General features: G+C 43.2%; 1 protein-coding gene across 2 annotated transcripts; it reads right to left on the bottom strand.

Moving 5' to 3' along the window:
* Positions 1-3,688: 3,688 nt before the first annotated feature.
* LOC148032653 (protein CYTOSOLIC ABA RECEPTOR KINASE 7-like) lies at positions 3,689-22,866 on the bottom strand. Of its 2 annotated transcripts, none has more exons than XM_087683278.1 (8): positions 22,708-22,866; positions 21,609-21,824; positions 21,143-21,390; positions 20,882-21,008; positions 20,489-20,762; positions 19,840-19,972; positions 19,670-19,756; positions 3,689-4,315 (listed from the first exon to the last, which is right to left on the bottom strand). In XM_087683278.1, the coding sequence occupies exons 2-8, from the start codon at positions 21,688-21,690 to the stop codon at positions 4,181-4,183; spliced, it is 1,086 nt and encodes a 361-aa protein (XP_087539404.1). In that variant the 5' UTR covers positions 21,691-21,824; positions 22,708-22,866; the 3' UTR covers positions 3,689-4,180. The 2 variants fall into 2 exon arrangements, with proteins under 2 accessions (XP_087539404.1, XP_087539405.1); XM_087683279.1 differs by lacking the exon at positions 22,708-22,866 and adding an exon at positions 22,492-22,632.
* Positions 22,867-23,501: the final 635 nt, after the last annotated feature.

Genomic DNA, 23,501 nt, shown 5'->3' with positions numbered 1-23,501 from the left:
AGCCAATTTTTTCTTTTGAGGGTGTGAGGTCAAGAGATGTTGTAGTGGGTCCAAAAGGAAACCACATTTTGCTTTCAAATGAAAAGGTGCACACATTGGATTGCACCCCTTCCCTTTTTTCTTCCACTGCGATGAGTGTGAAATAAGCTTAAGGCTTTAAACACTAGAACAAATAGTAAGCATATATTTTAAAAGCTTGTTCTTAAGGGGCTATTGACATATGCAACACTTTTTCTAAGTTAAGTTTAAAAGGCTTCACACATGGGAACAAATATCAAGTATTTTTTTCAAAACATTATCATTAAGGGGCTATTCACATACGCAACACTCTTGCCTTCATTTTCCTTCTTCTAATTTTATGTTTTGTTTTGCAAGTTCGGTATGCACAACTAGGTTGTGCAAATGCTATCACAATGCCCAAACCTTAAGGCTCTAGATTCATTAGACTATACTTCTCTTTTCCACTCCCTTCGGTTGATAGCTTCGAGGAGACCAACATTACAATAGCAAGGATAAGCACCAAGCACCCTGTTCAATCACCCTAACCCTCACCCGGTAAAACACCCCATCCCGAGGAGTTCCTATATAAGGAATGCCATGCCTATCTTAGATGTTGGATCATAGAATAAGTCTGTTCTCGTAGCTCATTTTGGTGAAGTCAACCGTGTGTTGATATCACAAAACCTAAGCTCTTCGACAGATGATGGTTATGCCTTTGGGGTGTTATCATCATATCCCTTCCTTGTTCTCATTCAACATGGATGATTCTCTCTCTCTCTCTCTCTCTCTCTCTCTCTCTCTCTCTCTCTCTTTGTTTTGTTTTGTGAGTCGGGTATGCACAACTAGGTTGTGCAAATGCTATCACAAAGCCCAACCCTTAAGGCTCTAGATTCATTAGGCTATACGGCTTATGTTCACTCCCTCTGCTTGATAACTTCGAGGAGACCAACATTACAATAGCAAGGATAAGCACCAAGCACCCTATTCAATCACCCTAACCCTCAACCAGTAAAACACCCATCCCAACGAGTTCCTACACAAGGAGTGCCATGCCTATCTTAGATGTCCGCTAATAGAAGAAGCCTGTTCTCATAGCTCGTTTAGTGAAACTAACCGTGTGGTGATATCGCAAAGCCTAAGCTCTCCGACACATGGTGGTTATGCCTTTGGGGTGTTATCATCTCCCTTCCTTCTTCTCATTTAACATGGATGCTCTCTCTCTCTCTCTCTCTCTCTCTCTCTCTCTCTCTCTCTCTCTCTCTCTCTCTCTCTGTGTAAAACACCCCATCCCAATAAGTTTCAACATAAGGACTACCATGCCTATCTTAGATGTCAACTTATAGGAGAAGTCCATCCTCATAGCTCGTTTTGGTGAAGCTAACCATGTGGTGATATCGCAAGACCTAAGCTCTCCAGCACATGGTGGTTAAGCCTTTGGGGTGTTATCATCTTGCTTCCTTCTCATTCAACATGGACACGCGCGCACGAACGCACTCCACAAACGTGATCAAAGGGAACAAACACAAAGCATCAAAACGAGGGATGAAAGCATTGTAGCCAAAGTTGTTGAAGACAAAAGCTCCAATTCAAAGTCTACCAATGGCAAAGCTCTAGCTAATCAAGCCAAAATTATCCAATATTTGATCCATCACATTAACTTTTCCCAATCTCCCCTTTCTCACCAAGCTTTTGTGGGAATAGATATGTTGGTATGGCTCTTCTCATTTCATTGTTATCCTTGGTGTCCTAAGGAGTGCAACATGAGAGCCATTTCATTGAGGAGGTCAAAAAGCCAAGGGCAAAAATCAACACAAAACTTTAACTAGTGTTTTGTTTCTTCATAATGATAATTATTATATGCATAACTTCAATTAAAATATCACTTGTACAATATGGAATTAGGCATTGGCTTTGTCCTTGTGAGCAAACACTCTCTTCAACTCCATCTTTAGGGCAATCAATGTGTCAATATTAGTAGTATACAAGACGAATGTGTCTAAGAATTCACCATATTAATCTTCACAACACAATTATTTTATCACCTTCAAGTTTGGTCCTCTCTCTCTCTCTCTCTCTCTCTCTCTCTCTTACACACACACATGTACATGTATATTGAACCAAAGAGACCCACAAAGATGGTGGACTAGAAGGAAAGTAAATAAGTAACATACACGTAGGCAAGACTCATCCAAGAGTTCCAAGCACCCTTAAGAGTTGAGTGTTTCAACTATAATATACTTTTGACATAAAGGTTATTAATGTGCTTTCAACACCCCCAATGGATTGTATCTAAATATTTAATGCCATGGTACTCTCTTATAAGTTCATTAGGCATCTTAAATAAGAAAACGTTCTTACTTTCTTCTCAAGTCTAATCCATTCATAAAAAGTGCATTTTTTTTTATTTCTCCAATCCCTCTTCCCATTCTTGCTTGTGGCTTTGGTTTTTGTTTACATGTCCAAAGCTAGCATCCCTATGTAAGGAAACTTTTCCTCCTCTTGCATGACTTTCTTGAGGTCTTTCGAGGTGACCTATATCTTTCTTGAGAGCTTCAATTTGATATTTAAGTTCCTTTATGAGAGCACCCTTCGCTTGCATCTCCTCCATCATGATGTCAACAAGTATTAATGCTCTCTCATTATTGAGGTTTATAATGCACAAAACAAAAACATTTCAGTTATCCTCTTTTATTTGTAATGAGCACCCAGCTCAATTGGGATGCAGTAGGGTTTGTACACACTTTAAATTTACTATTGGAAGGTTGAACATGATATACACTTCACATGAATTACATTCCATACGCTTGTTACAGCCTCCGATCAAGTCTCCAATTATCTTGTATATGATAAGCATTTAAAAAACCATGGTCTGAAAACAAAAACCAACTCTCCCTGACACCAGATGGCAGGCATCTTTCAGGTTTCAAGGATACCTGTTTGGTAGGATGGATGCATCTTTGATGAAAGAACATGACTACGTTAGAATGGGCACCACAATATATCCTGGATCAAAAATCAATTGAATTCAAGGATCGCAACATTTTTTAATACAAACCCACCGAAAACCACTTACCTTTTTCTGAAGTAGACCCATTTATTGCTATTACTCTACTTAAAGTTTAGAAATGTCAGCTGCTGAGAGCTGAAAAGTGATTCGCTTCCCTAATGCCAAAACTAACTTGCAGCACTTCCCTGATGCCAAAACTTGCACCACTTCCCTGATGACCTTTGATTAAGGGGCAGCATTGGCACCAATTAACAAGGACAGAGAAGGGAGGAAACAAGGATAATGAAATAGGAAAGTATATCACTGTGGTCTTGAGATGGAGATGCACACTAACTAGAAAAATCCATTGGGTTTCTCATTAGGCGTCTCGCAATGGTACATAACACTTTGTACATTCTTGCTTAGTAATCTCCACTATTTTTATTAATTCCTCCCAAGCAATCCTTCCCAAACACATTCAAAAGACTTCACATAACATACACAGCACAACAACATTTCACCAATACTATTCACCCTATGCACATAGCATGCACAGCACCATTAACATTTGACCAATTCACCAAAATCAGCATCTGTTATTTAAGTGACCATAACAAAGGATTATTAAAAAACTATATAATCACTGGTTATTTTCCTTCGCATGTGCAAAGTAGCACATGCAACAAATTGTGAAAATACCACAAAATGATTTGCACTTTAAAAAAGCTCTACAGTCACCAGTTATTTCCCTTCGCATGAGCAAAAGGGCACATGCAACAAATTGTGAAAATGCCAAAAAACTGTTTATACAAATAAACCATGTCCATATGGCATATGGTATATGGTAACCCCTTGAAACTCCTACCATGTACATAAACACCCACCTAACCTAAGTAAACATAAAAGAAGAGGTAATTCCTCCATTTTGGATAATGTACTTTACAAAAATGTGATTGAAGGTAACTGGTATATGCACCTTACTGTTACAAGCCAGGCTGGACTGCTGGACATCAGCAATCCTGACCCTGTGACCCTGCACTGACCCTTACACAAATGCTGATAGAAAAATATGAACTGACACCAGACACAGCAAGGACCCATCACCACACAAAAGGAAAAAAACAGATACACTGATAACGGCCCCCCAAAAAAGAATCATTGGCCAATTTACAACACACACTTTCGCCCTCAAATTTATGGTTCAGGAGCAGCAGCTACTGCAGGATTTGACTTTGGAGTCAGCAGAGGTTGCAATGCCTTTACCACAATGCTCATGTTGGGACGGAACTCTGCCTCATACTGAACACACAGAGCTGCAACGGCTGCCATCTGCAAAAGGAAAAACTTCAAAACCTTTGTCCAAGATGGCTACAGGCATGCCACATCACGCATGCACCTAACTAGAATAGAACAATGTATGTTTCGGATTTTAAAAGGTAGGGGTAATTGATGTCCACAGGAGCAGTACCTATGTTTGAAGGAGAATCAGTTGAGATTAAGAGTCTAGGAGAGTAAGAGAGCAATTCATGTTCACGCCGGCATTAACTGTTTTCAAAGAAACATATAGCTCCAAGTCAAGCATGTGAGTGAAGTGAAGTGAGTGGGTGTGAAGTATATGAAGGGCAGAAGAGGAGGGAGTCCCAAAAGTGATGGCCAAGCAGTTAACACTCGAGCTCATAATTTTGAGGTTGCCAGTTAAGTCTTTCTGGGTGCATCCATGTATGTTCCTCCCCCTTGGTACGCTAACTGAGGAGGGTCACAATGCAATCAAGGTCTGCTGTTATTTCGGCTTGCAATCTATACTAAACGTGTATTTTTTTTAAATGCCAGCGTGGCTCTTGCCCACTCCCTTGACTTAATCTTTGGAGGGGAGGTGCCCCCCTTGTGTGGGCGCATTGACTCTCATCTCAGAGAGGAAAAAGCATGTGCACATGTGTAAAAGTTTCATATGCTAATGTGTTTTCCGATATCTGGCACAGCAGCATCCACTTATCCACAAACATAACCAGAATGTTAGTTTCACAAAGTAGCTTTTGTGTATGCACGTCCATGTGCACAATATCCTTGCGTGTGCAAGTAAAGATGCCCCTAAATCAAATTTTGCCCAGAAAGCTTACGGGGGCTGTTTAAACTCACTGCCCCCCTGGCAAGGGCTGCAAACCTGCAAAAAGACTAGATGGAGCACATGTTATATGAAACATGTAACAGAAGATGTCAAAAGGGCTGATGCCCAGGCCCCAGTTTGCTTCCACATGAGTACGTCAATTGAATAAATCAGACTTCAATATTTACTTTCCTTTCTAAAGGCAACAAGGTTATGCAGGGAGCTGCTCTGCAAGCCACTTCAGGTGTTGTAGTTTCACATCCAAATGAGACAGTTAGGATGACAGTAGCTTGAGTGCACTTGGGCAACATGGAACCCAATGCAGGGAGCTGCTCTCCAAGCCCCTTCAAGTGTTGCAGTATCCAATCCAAATAAGACAATTAGGATGACAATATAACTTGAGTACGGCTGAGCTGCATGGAAGCTAAGCAGTCTAAGTTCAGCCTGTTCATTTTCTTGGCTTCGCTCTGCCATTGAGATCAACCCCACACCACCATGCTTTCAGTTCAGTAGGCGTGTACCTCTGTTCTAGCAATCTCAGAACCAGTACATGATTGGAATGAAGCTATAGTGCAGCAGGATTTCCTAGCATTTCACCAATATTAGACCTTTATTCTGGTCTCTCACCTTATGTTTCATTAATGCAGATCAGCCTATCAAATTTTCAGTTTTATCAATATTGTCAAAAGGTCGGCCATTTTACCCGACATCGACTTGAGGCCAAGGATATTCTCACCTGTCAGCAGCACCGCCGCCATTCAAAAGGGACAGGTGACAAAGAGGAAGAGAGAGGGAGAGAGAGAGAGAGAACCCTCCAGAAGGTTCTCCTTCTCTTCCCCTCCCTAGAGGGTGGCCACACGCATATTCTCCTTTTCCTTTTCCCCGAGCTTATCCCCTAACCCGCGGGCCGATCTTCCCCAATTGCCCCTCTTCTCGAGCAAGTGACTGTTGAGTTGCATCTAAAAGAGAAGAAGGTCATGGCCCCCAAGCGAAAATTGTCACGCGCAGATAGCAATCCCTCAACAAGCAACGAAGCCTCCGGCGAGGGCATCACTACCAATCCAACTGCCGTATCAATCGTAAGTAAAGTATTTCCAAATTGATGAATGCTTGCTTGATTTCCGCATGAGATACGCTAGGGCCGTACTATGCCGCACAAGAATAGGACACTGAAAAGGATAAATTTCATCTCAAGTATTCGAAGATGGAGTTTGCGAAGTGCATATATCAAGAGAAGTAGATTACTTCACGTTGTTATGCGTTAGAATCCATGCATAGCATAAGTAGCATATAAGGCTCTGAAGTATCAAGCATCGATAAGTCTTCGAATTAGTCTTTACCTAGGATAGTATTGTTTAAGGTTCATAGATGATACATGCATGGGGAAAGATTATATGAAACATACATCAATGGTACATGAAATGATCTTGCATTAAAGTCTTGCACCCATTCCTATGAAGGTTTCGCAATTAAATAACCGTTAAAAAGTTTACCTTGTGCTACCAAACCATGAATTGAGTACAATCTACACAATAAATTCGAGAATTATTTTACATTGAAAGATGGTCTTGCATCGTATAAATTTGTCTCACACTCATTCAAAGGAAGATAAAGTCAAGTTAAAATTCTACATAGTATGGCTCTTGATCCCAAGGGGGAGAGCGAATATGCGTTGGAAAGGTTATCGCGACTAGTCTTGCAATGTTTGGAAAGAATACCATTATTTTCGTTGGTTGATCGAATAACACCCTAAATGCTTTTACATTCAACTAATTGTTGGATTGTGGTTTGGATGATTATTCCAAGTGCTTATGATTGATGGTAAATGCTGGCAGAGGTCTGTGATGACAGGTTGCCATGGGGATAAATGAATGTTTTCTGAAAGATGATATTAGGGCTGAATGCCTTGTTTGTGCTTGATTCCTAAATGAATTAATCAAGGAAATTATATTTTGCATGGGTGAACTATCTCCAAGATTGCACCGCGGAATAACCCAAGAAGGGCACTGCTCGATTCACAGGCCGAAAGTCGAGTGGTAAAAAGGCCAACCAAGGAAATTGTGTTTCGCTCCTAGGCCGCTCACTCCTAGGCTCCTTAGGGTCAAGTGGAGCTCTGGACACCCCTTGCCAGTCCAAAACAGAGTTTAAGGTTGCTGTGAGCCCAACGTCTGTGGCGTTGGAAGATCCTATTCTAGATAATGGATGGAAATTATGGTGCCATGTGATTCAGACTGGGTACTTCTGCAAGACAAAAGGGATGTATAATTTCTCATGTATGGGCAAGAGACAAAGATTAACTTGAAGATAAGTTAATAAACTTGTTTGACAAAAGGACTACTTGCTTTGTTTTCGTGTCAGTGCTGTAAATTACGCGAATGAACCCCATTTTCCTAAAAGCTTAATTAAGGAAGCTGATTTTGAATATCACACATAAATGTGATAGAACCTAATTAGAAAACCTATCAAGGGAAGCGGGTGGGCAAAACCCCTGATGGATCTATCCTACAGTAGGGTGGTCCCAGAGAACTGGGAGGCTTCTCACAAGGTTTTACCGTTGCTCCACCTTTAGGTATTGATAGATTAGAACCCGATTCATTCCGTTTTAGAGGGCTGGAATGGAACTATGCCCTACTAGCAAAGAGGTTGAGCGACGCATCCCTCTCGTTTCCCATTCTCTTTGAACCAAGTGGGACATGGATCTGCTTCAGCTTGAGTATCTCTGCGTAAAGTATAATGTCCAGGACCCAATGCTAGAATGTTGTCAGGAGACCTTAACCCTTAGGAACCCAAAGTTCAGGTCGATTCTAATAGGTTCAGCAGCGAACGTTCCATTGCGAGGCGGACTCAAGAAACCCTAGGCAACAAACCTCGGAACATTCCAAGGGAGTACCAAGCAGCGATGCTTAGATTCGTTTCTTGATGGACCGCTAAAGCATGCTTGGACAGCCAATAGGCGAGCACATTACAAGGTTGGCCCTATTAGCTTGCCATTTTATTATGTCAGTTTGTCATCTCCTTGTTATGAGCTCTGTCAAAGTCTAACATAGACGTAGGAACTCAAATTGTCATGTCCACTCAATTTTGTAAATGCTTCAAAATCCGAGGCCTTTGTTGGTCAATCCTCTCAAAAGAAGAAAAAGGAGAACAAATCCAAGACGGACAAGGAAAAGAAGTCCACTTGCCACATCTGTGGCAAGACAAGTCACTGGAAGAAGAATTGCCCCAACAAGGATAAGAAGGAGAACTCTTCAAAGGATTCCGAAGCGGTAGCTGCTCCCTCATCAGCTGCTTTCCTCCACTTCGAGGTGGTTGAGAAATTGACCCTGACAGCTTCTGATCTTGTGTTGACGGCCCCATACACTCCAGAGTGGATTATTAACAATGGTGCCTCCCAACACATGACTCCTTCCACAGGTATTGCTCATTTGCAACCTTCGCATGGCCAAATTCTCATTGGTGATAGTTCATCTATTCCTATTCAAGGACGAGGTGACATGCATCTTATTCCAGATGGGTAAGGTGATGCCCATACATCCGAGGTGCCTTATGTGCCGACCTTGGGATACCATCTACTTTTGGTACACAAGATTTATATCCTCGGCCTCTTGGTAAAATTTGATGTGGATTCTTTTCAAATTCTTGATCGTGGATCGCGACAAGTTCTTTCTTTAGAATATGAGGAGAATGGAATCTATAAGTACAATTTTCTTCTAGAATCTGCCTTGACTTCTTTTCTTCTTACATCTCAAACTCAATCCGAGCTTTGATATGCTTGGTTACCTTCGAGCGTCGTCTAAGGCACAGCTTGTTCGAGGTTTGCCAAATATTGTGGTGAACCAACAGTCTTGTATATCCCACATCTATGGAAAGCAAACTCGTGATGCTATTCCCAGCAAGGCTTCGAGGTGGTCTTCTGTACCTTGGAGCTTGTTTCTACTGATCTTTGTGGACCGATGCGGACACACTCCCTTAGAGGGATCTTATATTCCATACTAATTGTGGATGGTTACAGCAAGATGACATGGGCTCATTTCTTGAAGCTAAAGTCGGAGGCTTTCTCTCACTTTACAAATTGATTGCTCTTTGAGGAAAACCAATAGGGTTGAAAACTAAAGACCTTACGATCCGATAAGGGGGCAAATTTTGTTTCTAATGAGCTCGCTCGTTTTTGTGCAAATCGTGGTATTCACCGAGAGTTTGCCAATACAAACACCCCTCGCGAGAATGACATATTGGAGCGGAAGAATCGCAGTGTGATCAACGATTGCCTATACCATGACAAAGCACTGTCAAATACCTCAACGTCTATAGGCTGAGGCTGTGGCTACAGCAATTTACATTCTTAAGAGGCGTACTTTGGGTCTAAGCTAGATGTTTCTTATTTCCAAGGTTTTAGATGTGATGCCTATGTTCACATTCCGAAAACACAATGTGACAAATTTAAAGCGGCTTCCAGAAGACAGGTGTTTGTGGGCTATGGCTCGCAATCTCAAGGTTATCGATTATATGATCCCGTTAAGATTTCTACACAATCCGTGATGTTTGATTCGTGGAAGTTCCAATCTCAAAGGGGAGTGAGAGACACGCGGTTCTTGGAGATCCCGATGATAACTGGGCTCCCATGACTATTCCTCTGGAGCCTATGCCTCTTGAGAACTCTTCTTCGACCACCAAACTCACCGATAGCACCCAAGACGCCGATGAACCTTCCAGAAACTTCACCAAACGCAAAGCAACAAGGCAAAATCAAGCCGCCTCCTCATTGGGTTCATGACACTCTTCGTGATGCAAGGATTGAGGCAGTCCTTGAGAAGTGACAACCACAAGATGGCCAATGGCATTTTCAAAGGAATGAGACACCATGCTGAGCTTGTGTACACTAATTATTGTTTGATGACTCATGTCATGCAAGATCCAAAGACCATTAACATGAAGGAGGCTTTACAACATAATCATTAGCGAAGAGCGATGAAGTAGAAGCTAAAGTCGATTGAGAGGAATGGCACTTGGTACCTTATATCGAAGCCTTCTCATATAAAGATTATTGGAGTCAAATGGGTCTTTAAGACCGAGTACTACAGTGACGGTACGTTGGACAAGCACAAAGTCTGCCTTGTTGCTAAAGGTTTTGCATGGCACCCAAGCATTGATTTTCATGATACTTTTGCTCCTACAACTCAAATAACTACTATTCACACAATTTGGCAAGCCATTAGAGATAGCCAATCCATTAGCTAGATGTGAAGTCTACCTTCTTAAAATGGAGAGTTGAAAAAGGAGATCTATGTTGAGCAGCCTCCAAGCTTCAATTCTTCTGATGGTAAGGTATACATGTGAAGGAAGACTCTCTATGGCCTTAAGCAAGCTCTCCGTGCTTGGAATGAGAAGATTGACTCGTTCCTCCAAGAGAAATTGGGATATCATCATTCGAAAGCCGACCCCCAACTTTATGTTCACTCCTTAGGTGGAGGTCGTGTGTTATTTGTCCTTTATGTGGCTGATTATGACAAGTGACCATACTTAGATGGTCAAGCAAACAAAGACGGCACTTCATGAGAAGTTTGAGATGACGAATATGAGACTTCTTCATTTCTTCCTAGATCATGAGATCTATCAAACTCTGAGGGGGATCTTTATTTCCCAACAATGGTATGTACAAGAACTCTTGACTACATGTGATATGGAGGGATACAAGTCTCTTACAACTCTTATGGACCTCGATTGGAAGGCTATAACTTATTCCGATTCTCTTTTGGCGCATACTACCCATTATAGGTAGTTGATTGGCTCCTTGATCTTGCTTCTTAATACTCGTGTTGACTTATGTTATGCTGCAAGTGTACTAGCCAAGTTAATGAGTGACCCAAGATGGTGCATTGGCAAGCTTCTCAGAGGATTTTGCGGTTCCTACAAGGGACTCTTGATCTTGTCATCTATTATCCAATAGGTCTAGGTGCTATAGACATGGTACTTACAGGATGGATTGATTCATATTGGGCTGGCAATGTGGATCATCGAAGGTCCACAGGTTGTCCTATCTTCGACTGAGGCGGAGTATCGAGCAGCGACTTCTACTACATGTAAGAAAGTATGGCTTTGTAGGCTCTTGGAGGAGCTTGTCAGAGTGCAGCGGTGCGGAAGCGTAGGACTGAGAGAGAGAGAGCGCAGAGAGAAGAGAGAGAGAAAGAGACAATGGAAGATGAAGATCTGCTGTATAAAGTGTGCTGAATACAAAGATATGCAGATATGTACACGGGCGCAGTGCGCTGGACTGCGTGTCTCCACCTCGACGATGCAACCTGCTGTTCACCTCAAAGTCCGCTGTAGTCTACACGATCTCCTGTCTGAAATCTGCGAACAGAGACGGAATCTGCACGAGCCTCCAACCTGTAATCTGCGAGCAGAAGAGTGTATGAGACTGCTGGAAATCCCGGCTATAAATAGCCAAAAATTGGGCGCAAAATAACTGCAGGTCGGCTGCATGCCGATTGTATTGTACCAGGTCGGACTGCCACGTGGCAGTCCGACTGGACTGCCTGGCTCTGATCGCTAACACCCCCTCTCAGAGCCTGGGCGGGGCAGAAGCCTGAGGGATCTCGAATGGCTCCGAAGGAGAGCCTGGGGAAGCGCCTTCGTAAACAAATCTGCAAGATTGTCCTCCGTCTTGCAGTACTCCACAGTGATGGTCTCATCCAGAAGCTTCTCTCTGATGAAGTGATATTGTATCTCTATGTGCTTCGTCCAAGCATGGAAAACAGGATTCCGAGCTAAGGCAATGCAATTCTCATTGTCGCATTGCAGCAAAGTAGGACGAGTCTAGGGACAGCCAAGCTCCTCCAACAATCTCCGAAGCCACACAGCCTCACATGTGGTGGAAGACGCGGCTCGATACCCCGCCTCAGTAGACAAAAGGGCTACCGTGGGCTGCTTCTTGCTACTCCTGAGATAACACCTGCACCCAAGGTAAAACAGTAACCTGTTGTAGACCGCCTGTGGTCCACATCACCAGCCCAATCCGAGTCGCTCCAACCTGCAAGTACAAGATCTGAACCACCTGTGCCTGCTAGATAATGAATCCCTAAATCAGATGTCCCCCTCAAATACCGAAGTATCCTTTGGGCAGCCTGCCAATGCACCGTCTGAGGTTCACTCATGAGCCCTGCCAAGAGCCCAACAACAAAACAAAGATCAACACGAGTGTTAAGGAGCCAAATCAATTATCCAATCAACTGACGATAGCGGGAAGCATCCGCCATGAGAGAAGCTGAATGGGAAGTGGCCTTCCAGTTCGGATCCATAGGAGTAGAAATGGTCCGACAATCCTCCATCGCAAAAGAAACCAAGAGCTCCTGTACATATCTCTGTTGAGAGATGAAGATCCCCCTCTGAGACTGATAAATCTCATGGCCCAAGAAGAAATGGAGTAGACCCAAGTCCGTCATCTCGAACGTCCGATGTAAAGCTGCCTTCGTCTCTTTGACCTTCTGTGCATGATCACCTGTGACAATCAAATCATCAACATACAACACAAAAAGCACACAACCAGCCTCGGAAGTGTGTGCATAAAGCTGCAGATCGACATTGGAACGCCGATATCCCAACTGTGACTGAAGGAACGAATCAATCTTCTCGTTCCATGCATGCGGAGCCTGCTTGAGGCCATACAAGGCCTTCTTCAACCTGTAGACTTGCCCATCTGAAGATCCAAAGCCAAGAAGCTGTTCTACATAGATCTCCTCCTTCAAATCACCATTGAGGAGGCCGACTTCACATCCAACTGGTAGACAGGCCATCTCCTATGGCGAGCTAAGGCAAGAATAGCTCGAATAGTCGCCGTACGAGCAGTGGGGGCAAAAGTATCATGACAATCAATCCCTGGGCGTTGTGCAAAACCAACAAGGCAAGCCTTGTGCTTGTCCAAAGAACCATCGCTAAGGTACTTGGTCTTGAAGACCCATTTGACACCAATCACCTTTTAATTCGGATTCGGGGGGCGAGGCACGAGTGACCAAGTGCCATTCCTCTCAATAGCCTCTAACTCGGCTACCATAGCTTTCTTCCATGGTACGGACTGTAAAGCCTCCTTCACGGAGGTGGGCTCTCGATCCTGCATAACACGGGTCATCAAACAATAGTTAGAGCAAACAAGCTCCATAGAATGTGCCTGGTGCCTCCGTGACCGCCGCGGACCATCCTGCGGTCCCCACTCCTCAAGGACCCCCTCGATCCCTGAATCACGGAGCGTGTCACGAGCCCAACGAGGAGTAGGCCAGACCTCTCCTCGTCTATCTCCATCAGCGGAAGAATTTGGAATATCCACCGGTGGTAACTCCTCGGGGGTGACAGGTGGAACAGTAGACTTTGTATCAGAAACAGAATCAGAATCAAAAGACGCGGGCTCCAAAGGAACTATCGCAGGAGCCCAACTCTCCCCTGGATCTCCAAACACGGGATGCTCCTCACCCGCTGCTATGGCCGGAACATCCACAAACCACACATCTCGACTAGTGTACACATCCCGCTTGACGGGATCATATAAACGATAGCCTTGGGACTAAGAGCTATAACCAACAAACACCTCTTTTCGAGAAGCTGCTTCAAATTTATCACGATGAGCCTTGGGAATGTAAACATAGGCATCACACCCAAAAAACCTAAAATAAGAAACATCAGGCTTAGTCCCAAAGTAAGCCTCAAAAGGTGTCATCCCATCAACGGCCGAAGTAGGGAATCGGTTAAGGATGTGGACTGCAGTAGCCACAGCCTCGGCCCGCAGAAACTGAGGTGTCTGTCGGTGCTCCATCATGGTGCGCGCCATCTCGATCACACTGCGGTTCTTCCGTTCAAGAATGCCATTTTCTTAAGGGGTGTTTGTGTTAGCAAACTTCTAGTGAATACCTTTATCTGCACAAAAATGAGTAAACTCATTAGAAACAAATTCACCACCCTTGTTGGATCGCAAGGTCTTCAATCTCCGACCGGATCGGTTCTCCTCAAAGAGAAGCCAATCCTTGAAGTGGGAGAAAGCTTCTAACTTCAACGCCAAGAAATAGGCCCATGTCATCTTGCTGTAGTCATCTACGATCAACATGACGTAGAGCTCCCTCTCAAGGACTCGTTCCTCATAGGGCCACAAAGATCCGTAGATACAAGCACTAGCGGTGAAATAGACCACCGCGAAGCTTTGTTGAGAATTGCATCCCTATGTTGTTTCCCACAAATGCAAGAGACGCATGGTTACTGGCTCACCACTATGTCCGGCAACCCTCGAACAAGCTGTCCATGTGAGGCCCTCCAAAGATAATCATAGTTGAGGTGACCAAACCGAGCATGCCATAGCTCTGACTGTGTCTGAGGTAAGAAGAAGAGGAGAGAGGGCGGTAGAAGACTTCAATTTGTAGATGCCGTTCTCCTCATATCCTGATGAGAGAACCTTCCGTGACCCACGATCAAGGACTCGCACCGAATCACTGTCAAACTCCACCATAAGTCCAAGGGAATAAATTTTATGAACTAACAGGAGATGATACCCTAAACCTGGTACATGCAAGACCTCGGAGGTATGGGTACCACCACGTCCATCTGGAATATCCGTCCTGCAATAGACACCGAAAAGCTATCTCCAATGAGAATCTGCCCACACAAAGGTCGCAACTGGGCAACACCATCTGATGAAGAAGTCATGTGCCGAGAGGCACCACTGTCAACGATCCACTCTCGAGCCTGGGAAGCTGTCATCGCAGCATCAGAAGCATTCGGTGTAGAGTTCTCAATGACAACTAGATGAAGAAACGCAACTGATGAAGGTGCAGACACCGCTCCAGAATCCTTCATGTCCTTCTTGTTGGTGTCCTTCTTATCTTTGTCAGGGCAATCCTTCTTCCAATGGCCAGTCTTTCCACAAATATGGCATGTGGGTTCTTTGTCCTTGTCCTTGTCTTTCTTTGACTTATTATCCCCCTTTTTCTTCTTTTGGTCCTTCCCCTTCTTCTGAGAGGCTTGACCTGTGAGTGCCTCCGACTTGAAAGCATTCTGTCCCTTCAGTTGTTCCTCTTGGTCCAAGACCATAGGAACCAACTCTTCCCAACGAAGAGTGGACTCTCGCCCCAAAGTAATAAGGGCGGAGTAAAAAGCACCAAATCATGGCGGCAACTAGGACAATAGTGTGATCGCCATGTCTTCGGAGGAAATCGGCTTCCCCGCATTCTGAACCTACATTTGAAGCTGTCTAAGCTTGTTGACGTGCTCCCGTAACGAAGAAGACTTGTTCATGGATAAGGTCCGCATTTGTACCTCCAAAGAAACCTGCTTCATAAGTGTCATCCGGTTATACATTTGATCAAGCTCCAACCATATCTCCCGAGCCACCGTCAAGTGCTCGATGTGAGCTATCACGGTTGTAGTACAAGACAGAAAAAGAAAGGAACGAATCCGGGCATTCAGTTTGTCCCAGTGAGACTGTGCCTTGGCCAACTCCGCACGAGCATCAAAAGAGAGTTTGGACTCGTCTCTCACCAAGGGCCGGTCGATCTCCTGTACAAGCTCCGCCAAATCGTAGGACTCAAGAATGGCCAACATCATCACGTACCAGATGCGGTAATTGTCGCCATCGAGCTTCTGATCTGCGAGAGAGCCGGTAAGACAGACACCGTCCGGCGGTCCATGATCGTCTAGAACTCTAAGTCAATCTCTGTAGACATCTTCACCTGTAATGCCTTCACAACTGCAAAAGCAGCCCCCTCTGACTGTGAAAACGCAGCGTGCTAGGGCTCTTCCGCGTCCCGAAACTTCTTCCCCCACCGGAGGCGATGAAAAAGCAAAACCTGCACTTGAAAGCTGAAAACTCAAACTTCCTCCTCATCAAACAGCAATAAACAGTAGCAAATCCACCACCTGGACTCCTTTCCCGCGCGCCCACGCTCGCTTCAGCCTTGTTTCGAGGCGCAGCCCTCCTGCTTGCCCTCAAACGCTGAAAACGCAGCCTTGTGTCGCAATGGAAACTCCTCTTCAAGTTGGTTCTTCACTTAGTCAGCCCTTCTACACTGCTCTGATACCATGTCAGAGTGCAGCAATGCAGAAGCATAGGACTGAGAGAGAGAGAACGCAGAGAGAAGAGAGAGAAAGAGACAGTGGAAGATGATGATCTGTTGTATAAAGTGTGCTGAATACAAAGATATGCAGATATGTACACGGGCGCAGTGCGCTGGACTGGTGTCTCCACCTCGACGATGTAACCTATTGTTCACCTCAATCTGCGAGCAGAAGAGTGTAGAAGACTGCTGGAATCCCGGCTGTAAATAGCCAAAAACTGGGCTCAAAATAACTGCAGGTCGGTTGCATTAAATGCAGCCGACTATACTGTACCAGGTTGGACTACCATGTGGCACAATCCGACTGTACAGTCCGACTGGACTGCCTAGCTCTGATCGCTAACAGAGCTTGGCTACTTACAACAAGATCCTACTATTTTTCAATGCGACAATGAGAGTTGCATTGCCTTCGCCAAGAACCCTATGTTTCATGCTCGGATGAAGCATATTGAGAACCAATATCATTTCATTCGAGAGAAGATTCTAGATGAGACTATTTCCCCAGTCTGTTGCAAGACAGAACAATCTTGCCAACTTATTTACAAAGACACTTCCTCAAGCTTTACTTCGACAACACTCCAAATCTCTTACATTTCCGCCAAGTATAAGGTCTGAGAGCGAGTGTTAGAGATTGACATTCCCTAGACATGCAAGTGCAACAAGCAGTCCACATGGTAGCTGACATCAGCAGGTGCCAAGCTGGATAGGAGACATGTCAGGTCAGACAATGGACGAGACTGTACAGGTTGAGCAGTTTTCTGTCCAATTGGCTACATTCAATGCAACCGATCTACATTATTTATTGTTTTTCCTGCGGCCTCTTTATTGGCCCCAGTTTCCACTCTTTCACAGCTATGCTCTTAGTTTTCAAACTGCAAACCGTAGAGACAACCCTTGAGGTTCTCGGAGTGAGATCTTCGGGTTGGAGACATACGTAGACATTCTCTCTACACCCGTCTCTCTCTCTCTCTCTCTCTCTCTCTCTCTCTCTCTCTCTCTCTCTCTCTCTCTCTCTCTCTCTCTCTCTCTCTCTCTCTCTCTCTCTCTCTCTCTCTCTCTCTCTCTCTCTCTCTCTCTCTCTCTCTCTCTCATACGCTTCCACATTGCTTCACTTTGACACTAAGACGGTACAACCACCGATGTTCTCACACTCCTACTATGTAGCAAAATAGAAGGCTCGTGAATGGGCGTAGATAGGATCGATGGAGTATCATCATCCGCGTATGTGGCTAGCATTTCCAAACCCGTACGGTTAGGTTAGGAAGGCCAACTTGGAAGGAATTAGTTCGTTGGAAACCATGTGACATTTTTGTGAATTAAAGATGCATCATGCTTGTTGGATTGTGTGTGTATTGAAGCGAAAGCTTGCAAAAACTCAAAACTCAAAACTCAAACTTTTCTTGCTTAAACAAACCATATGACATTTTTGTGGGTTAAAGATGCATCATGCTTGTTGGGTTGTGTGTGTATTGAAGCGAAAGCAATAAAAAAATGCAAAACGCAAAAACTCAAAACTCAAACTTTTATTGCTTAAACAAATCATGTGATATTTTTGTGGATTGAAGATACATTATGCTTGTCAAGCTTGTTGGTTTGTGTGTGTGTATTAAAGCCAAAAAAATACAAAACACAAAATTCAAAACTCAACTCTTTACTTAATCAATCTGTGTATCAATGTTGTAAATGCAACTTTCTTATTGTGGATAATTGACGGTGGAAGCATTGAAGAAAAAAAAGTGAGCAAAACTCAAAAAACTCCAAACTCAAAATACAAAATACGAAAGATAAGGCAAAAACTCAAAAATCAAACTTTTCTTACATGAATGAACAATTTGTGTCATACTATTGTGGATTAAACATACATCATGCTTATCATAGTTCTTTGATTGTACATGCATTAAAGAATGAAAGTAATCAAAACTCAAAACACTCAAAATACATAATATAAGAATCAAATACATGGTCATTATTTCGTTGTTTAGTTGGTTATTGCTTGTTGCCATTTGATAGTTAGGATCCTTCTACCTAGATTTAAAGTTCCTTTACACTAAAAGATCATCATCATCATAGTTCATACTCACATTTTTAGTTCACTCACATTCAAAATTCACAGTCCACACATACATTACATTAATCCACTTATCACTTACACCATCCACTTACACCACTAGGTTTGCACCACTTGTACTTCCCTCAACTTGCACCACCCACCTAGGACTTGCATTTACACCACCTAGGCTTATACTACCTACCTACACTTGCCACTTGCACCACTAGGTTTGCACCACTTGCACTATCCTCCTGACTTGCACCACCCACCTAGGACTTGCATTTGCACCATCAAGGCTTACACTATCTACCTAAACTTGCCACTTACACCACACACTTGCACCACCTAGGTCGCTTTATACCCGTACCACTTGCAGTACCCTCACAACTTTCTCATTTACCACCTCCTTCCCTTCTACCTCTCTTACAAGCATCTATACTCCTCTCACATCTCCTCTATCCACTTCTCTCTAAGTCTAGATCCTCCTCTTCCTCTTGTGTCTCATCCCTTATGTGTAGCTCTATTCCTATTTTCTCTTACTTTACCTCTTCTTTTCCTTGCCCTATCTCTACCTATATCTCTATATTCTTTACCCCTATCACCATGTCAAGGCCTCTTCACGACGTCATTACGTCTTCACATTACACATAGCTCACCTTGAGTCTTAGCCTTAAGTTTCTTTTTATGTTTAGTGCTTTTTGTACTTGTCACTTGATACTTGTGACTTGCCATACCATGATTCATAGATCTTGATCCATCATTACAACTAGCTTCTTTTTTTATCCATTGTACATGTTTTCAACCTTATAAATGAAATTGGATCTTGGTTACTTGTAGCTAGAGTCTTGGATTTACATTTTGTATCAACCTCTCATCATACTCATGACTCATTGTTGAAAACAAAAGCAAAGGCATTTGTGGTTTATAAACTCTATTAGTATTGGATGGATAATGCCTTGTGACAATCTATCTCATGGATAGCCACCCTCATGTTAAAACAAGTAATATTTAGTAGCCTAACCCTTAATTTTCTATGTAATTTTTAATGACCGTACGAAACACCCAATTTTATCCGGTATTTTTTTGTATACGTTCAGTACCGTACTAAGTCCACGGACTAGATGGATCGAACGGATCATACTTGACTACCCTAAAGACAATAATACACAACTTCAAAATCTTAAACTAGTCCTCTCATAAATTGAGGCAATATCATGAGAGATATTTCTCTTTAACCAAGGCAATGGAAGGACACAAACATAAAGCCTTTCTACACTTGCAACATGAGATAAAATACAATATTATCCTTAGATTTCTCTTTCTATGAACTTCTAGAGAAAGCTCAAAAAGTAAATTTCTGATAATCTTAGCACGTTACATAATGTCACAACCTCATGATAAAAGGTACAGCTGAGAAAATTAACTCAAGGATTGCTTACCTTGGCAACAGCCTTTGGTGGATAGTCAGTTTTCAGCTTGGGATCAACACACTGCTTCACTTTGTCTTCACTTAATCGTGGAGTTGCCTGCGTGAGGAACAAGTTGTAAACTCGGCAGCATAATTACTCAAGCATAAAAACATGATCGTAGTTTAGTAAAACCCTCTCACCCAAGTAACCAAGCTCTGTTGTCCTCGAGGCATAGTGTGATCTACAGGTTTTCTTCCAGTAAGCAGCTCAAGCAGTACCACACCAAAACTGTACACATCACTTTTCTGAGTAAGCTGACCAGTCATTGCATACCTGAAAGAAAAAAACATAGGTATAATCAATTATCTGAACACAACCATAAATTCAACAACAAATGCTCCATACAGTTGTCAGTCAGAAATTATTTGGTTCCTTGCACCAGATATAGCAACACATCATAGCTGCTCATTCAACATGAACCCATATGTTTATCTTTGAGAATGGCATTTTACATAATGACCAGCCACTTCAACACTTGCTAAGGCTTGGCAATTATTTCCATTATGCAGTTGGAATGAGCCATCATCGATCCCAGAATTGACCACATCATGAAAACATATAATACTTCCTTGCAAGTCATTCAATTAAGGAATCTTGCAATCATACTGTTTACTTCAAAAGAAAAACCCTAGGAATATGAATCATGCATTAAAATTCGAGTGATTGGAGCATGGGGAATAGATGGGATAAAAACAATGCTAGACCATTCCAAAACGGATCAGAACATGAATAATTAGATCTAGACAGAGACACTAGTTGTATAATCAAAAACACCCAAAAAAAACTCACTCAGGGGCATGATAACCAAACGTTCCCAACACACGTGTAGAATGTAGGCGAGCTGCCATGTCTGGAGCCTGATTGGAGAGATTGAAATCTGCAATTTTTGCTGTGAAGTCATCAAAAAGTAGAACATTGCTTGATCTAATGTCACGATGAATGATGGAGGGCTGCACTTTCTCATGAAGATACTCTAAGCCCCTTGCTGCATTGACAGCAATCTTCACTCGCTGCATCCAATCAAGAACAGGACCTGGTTGAGCACCTTGCACACCTTTCCGACCTGTAAATTGTCCATACTCTATCAAGAAGAAGCTTCAAAAGACTCTCTACAAAATCCTGCCAAAGCAGATAGAAACACACACATTCATAATATTTCAAACTGAATCTTGAGATCATCACCATGTAAAATATCATGCAAAGATCCCATTGTTGCAAACTCATAAGCAAGGATACGCAAGTTCCCATCAATGCAGTATCCAACAAGCTCCACGACATTCTCATGCTTTAACCTTGAGACCCTGGATACCTGCGGCACAATGATCTCTTTAATCCCCAATGAACTATAGTAAAGACCAGAGGTAGTGTATAAAACCAAAAAAGTAAAAGTATTGGCCTATATTTTGCCCTGACACCACAAACTAGAACAGAACTGCGGCTTACCTGTGCCAGAAAATCATTATCAGATTCTTGCTGATTATTCAAATCAAGCTTTTTTATTGCAGCAGCTTGTCCTTGAATTGTTGCAAAGTACACTCGGCCATATGAGCCTTCACCAATCAAAGCCTTACCACCAAAGTTATCAGTTGCCTCTTTGAGTTCATCTAGAGGTATACAAGGTGCTTCTATGGGCTGCACACTCTGAGCAGCAGCGATTTTGGTTGCTGAATCCCTATGCGCACCAGTGTTACCTACAATAGTTGAACAAGTTCTACGACAGTTCAGTTTTGAATAACCATGAATCAATTACACATGTACACTGTGCTGCCATGTTCGTGTTAGGGAGTATTGTATCTCTTTTGCAAGCAATACAATTTCTGTGACATGACTGGACATGCCTGGACAAAATTAAGGTGTACGTGACTTGCCTACAATTTCTGTGACATGACTGGACAAAATTAAGGTGTACCTGACTTTCCATTTGTTGCAGGATGGTTCGGTAAAATTGGAGGCTTTTCCTCCTGCTGATGGCAGCCACAACAATTCCCCATGCTTGCACCTTTCAACTGAACAAACTCTGTTGATATTTAATGCAGTTATTTCGCATTTCCACCTGGCACGCCTTCTAGATTTGAAAAGTGTCTTCCCCTGATCCTTTGCAGCTCTTATTTACTGAATGAAGCTCCTACACATTGTCATAGGATACCAAATAAGAACAGCTGACCCGAGACAATAATCATCTACATTAGCACCTGCACAGATTCTGAATTATACATCTCATACTCAAAACTTTTGAGAATGATAAGCTATTACAGATCCTGAGACAGTACAAGCTGAGTAACGCATCCACGACCTAAACCTCATAGCCACACACCAAAGACCTTCAAACCAGGCAAGTCGTTTGATAAAAATTCAAGCAAACGCATGCCAGTACAAACTCGGCCCTTTTCTTGTTCCCAACGTGGTAAGCATATGTGAAGATTATAGGGTGAAATGGCTCCAGAAATGCTTCTAAACGGAGCGCAAGGATGGGCAGAGGTTTGTGGAAGAAGTCCCTCGTTGCCAAGGCGTGCGTGTAACTTACTCCAGGAGCTTGTTATCGTAAGGTACAGCGATGGACCTTATCCTGCCATTGGATGAGAGAGAGGCTTCGAGTAGTCAATCAGAAACTTGTGAGAGCCACTGCAACTCGCATCAAGGGCGCTGGGCGCTTACTTTTACTGCATGAGTTGGATATGACAAGGAGCGGGCATGAAATCGATGGCAAGGCACAAACGAGAGGAAAGGACAAACGAGGATTCACACGTGCGTTTCTGCTAACCAAAACCGTTCTGCAGAAGAATCATACGTACGTTTTCTACCGACGACAATCAGAGGGATGTTCGAGAGCCGCATGAAGGCGAGCACATTTACGTGCTTGAGAGGTGCGGCTGTGGGAGATGCGTTAGGGTTTCGGACGGGAAAAACGAGCAGGGAGTTGAACTACTGCGAAGCTACGGCGACAAAAGCGGAGAGAGAGAGAGAGAGAGAGAGAGAGAGACACACACACAGGCAGGCAGGCAGAGTACCTTGGTGTGCAGGCTCCCGGTAGATCGGCGATGGCGGAATCGAGCAAAAGGAGAGGTCTGCTGCAGGTTTTCTAGGAATTAAAGAGAACCTGTGTGTGTGTGTGTGTGTGTGTGTTTCTGTGTCTGTTTCTGTTTTAAACCTTCCTTTCTGGCCGTGCGCGTGTCTTCTGTTATTGACTTGGCTCAAGAACGTAGTCCACTAAATCAACGGTCATCGGTCACTACATTTGTGCTTTTTACTTTCGCATTACACAAAACCTTTGCATACTCCAAGGTTTGACAAAAAAACACCTTATAGTTTACATATATCTCCAATGTCCATCATTTTCATCCTACAATAAGAGCTTTTTGAGGCGGTAGCTCACTCGGTAGCACTGGTGGACGAGTGGACGAGTGGATGAGTGCATTTTACAAAATGTCTCCAGATCAATTCCCCCTTAACTATGCCACTTTGTGATGCCCTATCCTTCTATATGATGGACCCTTTCGATGTTCCAGCGATGCCCCCAACTCTCTAATAAATGTCAAAAGGCACGCATTACAATAAAAAGAGCTTTCTGAGGTGCTTGAGATCACTCCTAGAACTTGAAGGATAGCTTGAATTATTGATTTGAAGGGCTAGCCCCTATCCTAAAACCTCCATTTTTGTGTTATATTAATAAAGGCACAAAAATATTTACAATATTCTTGAAGATTTGGCATTTTGAAAAAGCACATGCAACAAAGTTGAAGACATAATTATGCCCTCTAAAAAACCTCACCATAGCCTTGACTTCCCTAGGCCACACTTCGAA

The sequence above is a fragment of the Lygodium microphyllum genome, chromosome 8, assembly GCF_053477565.2.
Source record: "Lygodium microphyllum isolate KBCC chromosome 8, Lygodium_microphyllum_v1.1.10, whole genome shotgun sequence".
Classification (NCBI taxonomy): Eukaryota; Viridiplantae; Streptophyta; class Polypodiopsida; order Schizaeales; family Lygodiaceae; genus Lygodium; species Lygodium microphyllum.
Note: the sequence above shows the minus strand (reverse complement) of the source record. Positions and strands in the feature narration are given on the sequence as shown.

What these genes read in the sequence shown, in the direction of transcription:
- LOC148032653 (XM_087683278.1), bottom strand. Translation starts at nt 21,690, where the DNA reads ATGGGGAATTGTTGTGGCTGCCATCAGCAGGAGGAAAAGCCTCCAATT. An exon ending in TTTGGTTATCATGCCCCTGA is followed by an intron (nt 19,973 to 20,488) that starts GTGAGTTTTTTT and finishes TTTTTCTTTCAG; the next exon opens with GTATGCAATGACTGGTCAGC. An exon ending in AACAGAGCTTGGTTACTTGG is followed by an intron (nt 19,757 to 19,839) that starts GTGAGAGGGTTT and finishes TTCCTCACGCAG; the next exon opens with GCAACTCCACGATTAAGTGA.